At 25.5% G+C, this 5,973-nt stretch overlaps 1 protein-coding gene across 1 annotated transcript; it reads right to left on the bottom strand.

The window, feature by feature from the left end:
* Nucleotides 1–215: 215 nt before the first annotated feature.
* LOC127281640 (uncharacterized) lies at nucleotides 216–4,968 on the bottom strand. Its single transcript, XM_051305455.1, has 6 exons — nucleotides 4,845–4,968; nucleotides 2,252–2,425; nucleotides 1,757–2,169; nucleotides 757–963; nucleotides 501–669; nucleotides 216–370 (listed from the first exon to the last, which is right to left on the bottom strand). Exons 1-6 carry the CDS (start codon nucleotides 4,966–4,968, stop codon nucleotides 216–218), a joined length of 1,242 nt encoding a protein of 413 aa, XP_051161412.1.
* Nucleotides 4,969–5,973: the final 1,005 nt, after the last annotated feature.

The raw sequence follows: 5,973 nt of genomic DNA, 5'->3' as shown, positions 1-5,973 counted from the left end.
GTCAAAGGATACAGAATCTACATGGGGTTTGTATATAATCTCTGGATAAGCCAAATAATATAGAAGCTAAATAGGAATAAAATTAATTAATTAAAAATTAATTAGTGGTTCTTTTAATTTTTCTTAAAATAATAATCGATTTATTTTATCTCTATTTAGGTACATATATTTAATAAAAGTAATAAAAAATATTAATCAGAAAAACTTAAATGTACTTAAACATTAATAACATTATTGTCTTTTTTATTTCTTCTTTCAGTCCTGCCATTACCCCAATCGTAAGAGCGTGTAAGAACGTATCCCATTGCACCAATTATTTCTGGTTTAGAATACTTTTCTTTACTTGCCATAGATTTGAATGGAATTAGACCTGAAAATGAAAAACTTAATAAAATAATGGTATATTTCAATAACGTCTTAAATATTGCTATACAGTAAGTATTTTTATATTATCAATTTATAATTAAAACTGTTAATGATATACTAATAAAAAAAATTACCCTCAATAAGATTGCAGCAATTTGTCCTATTTAATATTTTCTTTTCCGGCATTGGTTTCGATGCTGTGAATTTCATTGCCACCTCACGGCTGAATAAAGCAGACAAAATTTGGCGAAGAATTTTTTTTAAATCAGCTCTTAAATCTACGTTGTATAACAGGGCCGATTTCTGTAATAATTATTAATGTATTATTAGTTACAATAATAATTTTAAACTTTTCATTATTCATAATATTAAATTTTCTATTTTACTTACCAAAGAGTGCTGCAGTTCTTTATTAGTAGGTAAAAGTTCCTCTAATTTTTCAAATTCTTCCATTGTTTGCAGTGGAAGCTTAACTTCGAATTTAGAAGCTAAATTCTCCGACATGGTTTCCTGGCAAAGAGCATATTGAACGTTCTTCTTTCTTAATTCTTTTACTTCCCCTTTTATATATTCGATATCTTCTCCTATCTTCTGTATCTTATCGAAAATTATATTTATTTTCTCATTAATATTATCTATAAAAAATAAGTATATTGAGAACGGTTATAAATATAAAATATGTACACTAAAAATTAATTCATTTGATTCAAATAATCCCTCACAGCAAAAGAATATCCTAAAATCGTCTCCACGATATCCTAGGATATCCAAAGCCCCTGTATAAAGGATATATTTCAGATATCTTTAAGATATTTCTAAGATATCCCACAGATATCCAAAGGACATCCATATTACTTAGTAGATATATGTTAAAAGATTTTAGAAAACCAGACGACATATTAAATTAACAGCAACATTATATTTAACCAATGCTTAAATAAAAATCCGATAAATAGTAAAATATTATTATAATATTATATTATTATATATCCTTGTGATATCCTCAAAACGTCGGAGGGTTATAGAAATATCATGGAAATCTTCTAGGGATATCCTAAAATATCCTCAGGGCATATTTCGAATGTGTTATGCACTCAGAAAAAAATTCGTTTGAAGCAACCAAATTTTGGTTAAATCAACAAAATAAATGCATTGATATACAGTTAACAAAACATTTGGTTGCATAAACCAAACGTTTATTTAGCTCAATATCCGCACTTTTCATCCGCAATTTGTACAACTTACCTTCTAGCACGATTCCATTTTTTTGATAATTATTTAATTCTTCTATAAATTCATCTAAAAACAAATCTAAATATTGAGGTTTTCCGGAACCTAAATAAATCGCAACTGGAAAAGGAGGATAAACATTGTCATGAAAATAATGAACTCTACACAATGTAGGCCAAAATTCATTTGAAGTTGATTTCCAAAGAGGTGCTGCATCGATATTAATATCTAAATTGATAATTTCATCTGGATGCAGAGAATGATTAAAACACGAAGCAAGACCTTTTGCAATTCCAAAATACACAAACTCAGCATTTTTATATAAGGAAGTTGTCATAGATTTAATATAAAATTCTGTTCTTAGATTTAAAAATATTGAAGCTGTCTTCGGAAGTTGTGTCATTAATTGACGTCGTAGAATAAGAAGCAATTGAGATATAAGAACCCAAGAAATATTACCTTTAATTGCCCATTCTCTCAATTGTTCTTCTTCATCATTTTCTGAATTTTGTAACAAGTCTTCTAAATCGCTAGATTGATATTCATTTTCAGCTACATCGTTTATATCCATTTCTATATAATAATAAAACGCAATGTTAATAGTACGAAATTCTTAATTAAAATAAAAACAATAATGTGAAGTTAAGAATTTTACCAAAGTTAGAATTATTGTCTTCAATTTTTAAATTTTCATTTCGATCTTCAGCGCATTCTGATTCTATTTCATTATTTTCTATCTCGTCAGAATCTGCATGATTAATAAGTTCATTATGATGTAGAACTTTATTTTCATTGATAAACATTTCCTCGTTCTCTGAAGAAATGGTGTCTATAAAATTAAATTTGTAATAATCAATCCTCCATTTTGCATTTTTGAATTTTATGCTTAAATTTAAATTCAGCGACCTAAACCCCCCCCCCCCATGAAAGTTTCGTAAGATTCCACACAATGTAAAAAAATAATGTCCACAATTTTGGATCCGACATTTTTAATTTTGAAATCAAATTAGAATTCAGTGACTCCCAAAACCCGTATATATACAAATTTTCAAAAAATTCGTTCACAATACATTTTTTTACATTTTAGACCATTATACACTGAAAACAAATTATTTGATTCAAATACTTCAAATTATTTGAAAAATATTTAAGAGCATTTGAACCTTCGTGACGTCACAAATCATGGCGCATGACACGCAAACTTCTCAGGTATGTGAAAAGCACAATTTTGAATATTTTTTAAAAAAACCTTTGGAAAATGTTCAGAATAACATAGACTCTGTCTGTTATGTGCGGAAAATTCAAAATTTTGCGTTTTAAACGTTTTTTAAACAATGTTTAAGTTGGTTGTCACAAGTAAGGAAAAATACACTAATTGCTTATATGTAGGCCATTTTTGGAAAGACCAGGATAAAAATTGGAAAATTCTTATGTAATTTATCAAATATTTAAATTAATTTTATTATAAATAATAATTAAAATTGTTTATTACTAATTAAACAATAAATTGTTGTTCTTTATTTACTTTTTTTCAAAAAAACACACAAAAATGCAGTTTTTTCCTAATTTTGCTATTTGTAAATTTCAAAGTTGTGAAAAATACTTGTTTAAAAATTGAATTATTCTTCAATTTTTTAAAAAAATTATTATTTAATACTTCTTACGCTTTTTCAAAAAACCCCTGAAAAAAACAGTTTTTTCCTAATTTTGAAATTTACCAATTTAAAAATTGTGAAACGTAATATTTAAAAATTGAATTAGTTTTTAATTTTTTAAATCAATAATTATTCTCTTTTATTAAAAAAACACATATAAATTGCATTTTTCTAAAAACACTTTTAAAAAAGCAATTTTTGCAAAATTTTTCAAATTACTTATCTCAATGTTGTAAAAAATAATGGCTAAAAAGCAGATTATTCTTCAATTTTTTAAATAAATAATTATTGATTTTTAATATAATTTTTTCAAAAAAGTACATATAAAAGAGCAATTTTTTGACAAGTTTTTAAATTGCTATTCTCAATATTGTAAAAAAAGAGATTAAATTTCAAATTGTATTTCAATTTTTCAAATAATTAATTATTGTTTTTTATCTTTTTTCCAAAGGAGAACATATAAAATAGCATGTTTTTTAGAATTTTTAAAATTACTCATCTCAATGTTGTACAAAAGATTGAAAATCCAATTATTTTCAATTTTTTAAATAAAAAACAATAATTATTTAGTTGAAAAATTGAAAAATAAATTGGTTTTTTGGCCTTTATTTTTTACAAAATTAAAATGAACAATTTAGAAAGCTGTCAAAAAAATGTTTTTTTTATATGTGCTTTTTGAAAAAAGTAAATAAAGAACAACAATTTATTGTTTAATTAGTAATAAACAATTTTAATTATTATTTATAATAAAATTAATTTAAATATTTGATAAATTACATAAGAATTTTCCAATTTTTATCCTGGTCTTTACAAAAATGGCCTACATATAAGCAATTAGTGTATTTTTCCTTACTTGTGACAACCAACTTAAACATTGTTTAAAAAACGTTTAAAACGCAAAATTTTGAATTTTCCGCACATAACAGACAGAGTCTATGTTATTCTGAACATTTTCCAAAAGGTTTTTTTAAAATATATTCAAAATTGTGCTTTTCACATACCTGAGAAGTTTGCGTGTCATGCGCCATGATTTGTGACGTCACGAAGGTTCAAATGCTCTTAATTGGTTTAAATACTTTTTATCTGGATCAAAAAAATATGTTTTTGATTCAAATAACTTGAATTATTTGAATCCCATTTATTTGAACCAAATAAATTGTTTTAAATTGTTTTAGTTTCAATTAAAACAATTACTTACGAGAAATAATCGAATATTTAATTGAAGAAAATTTTTAGTTGTTTCAAGAAAAATATTTTATTAATGCAAATAAATATTTATTTGAATCAAAAAACATGCAGTATTGAATGAAATAATTTTCATAATTGATTCAAATAATTATTTAGTAGCTTTGAATATTTTGTATTTGATTCAAATAACTATTTATTTGATACGGTAAAATAAAATACATACTTAGGTTTAGTAAGTATGTATTTGGTTCAAATACATATTTATTGGATAATAGACAAGTAAATGATGTATGTGGATCAAATACTTTTTATTTGATCCAAATAAATTTCTTTTTCAGTGTAGTAATATTTCCTCAAACTAGTGAATGGATTAAATTAATTCGGTAATATTTCTTCTGCACTTACTAGGTTCTGTCACAAAATCAATTGATCCTTGATGTGCCAAAGATTGCCACTTAATTAAATCTTTTTTCATTCTTCGATGTTTGCGAACACGCATTTTTGTTAATTCTCGACGTCGCTCTTCCATTATAAGCACTCACAATCCTGTCGATACTTGCGCGAAAAATATTCTTTCGTAGAGATATTCTTTCCTCGAAAGACGAACAATAACTACTGTATAACTGCATAGGATATTTTAGCTAAGTGCAGGGTCAGGTTGATAGAAATCCCTTTTCACTTAACTTATACCTGTACACTTTCACTTTACAATTTACACACAGTGTACACTTTTACAGTGTATATAGTACCTACGTATTTCTATCTCTTCCAAAAATCTCGGGCTACACGAGTTAGAAAATTTTAATTTTAGATTAAAAACCCGGTAATATTGATGTATTAATAAAATGTTCGCCTCATAATAATATTACAAAATATTTCAAAAAATACTTAAAAATATTTGACTGATTAATTCTTATCTTTTTGTGTTATATCATAAAAAACTAAAAAAATTTTATGTATTTCAAATAAACGTGTAATATTAGTGTAATATTACAGTAATATTATTGTAATGTTACTGTAATATTACCATGAGACGGACATTTTAATATTACTGTAATATTTCGTACTACTTGGGTATATATATATACTTCCTGCCTGGAAAAGACGATAAAAATGGTCATGAAAAAATCACAAAAGAGACCCCTTGTTACAAGAAACTATGATAGCTAAAACCAACCAGATATGACAACTTTCTAAAACAAAAAATAACAAAAATGTTTCTTTGTTGTCGAAATAAATTTAAATGTACAGTATAAATATCTATTATTCATAAGAAGGAAGAGGATAGAGGTATACATATGTTCACGAATCAGTTTTGCTTAGGGCTCAATCAATATTTAACTACAAGCCACGAACCAGTAAAATTATTATAGAAGAATTACGAATTTTTAAAATGCCGTCAAACGTGCATGCGTGATCAGAAAGAGACAAAGATTATGTTTTCTTTCTCATTCTATCAAACTATTGAAAAATTACAATCTGTAGAGAAAATGAGAATATTGTGGAAAAAAGTTGATCAAGTAGATTTTATGAA

The sequence above is a fragment of the Leptopilina boulardi genome, unplaced genomic scaffold (genome assembly GCF_019393585.1).
Source record: "Leptopilina boulardi isolate dan_hultmark-lab unplaced genomic scaffold, ZJU_Lbou_2.1 LbouV2_273, whole genome shotgun sequence".
Lineage (NCBI taxonomy): Eukaryota > Metazoa > Arthropoda > Insecta > Hymenoptera > Figitidae > Leptopilina > Leptopilina boulardi.
This window is presented reverse-complemented; position numbering and strand designations above follow the sequence as displayed.

What these genes read in the sequence shown, in the direction of transcription:
- LOC127281640 (XM_051305455.1), bottom strand. Translation starts at nt 4,968, where the DNA reads ATGGAAGAGCGACGTCGAGAATTAACAAAAATGCGTGTTCGCAAACAT. An exon ending in TGATTTTGTGACAGAACCTA is followed by an intron (nt 2,426 to 4,844) that starts GTAAGTGCAGAA and finishes TTAATTTTATAG; the next exon opens with ACACCATTTCTTCAGAGAAC. An exon ending in AGACAATAATTCTAACTTTG is followed by an intron (nt 2,170 to 2,251) that starts GTAAAATTCTTA and finishes ATTATTATATAG; the next exon opens with AAATGGATATAAACGATGTA.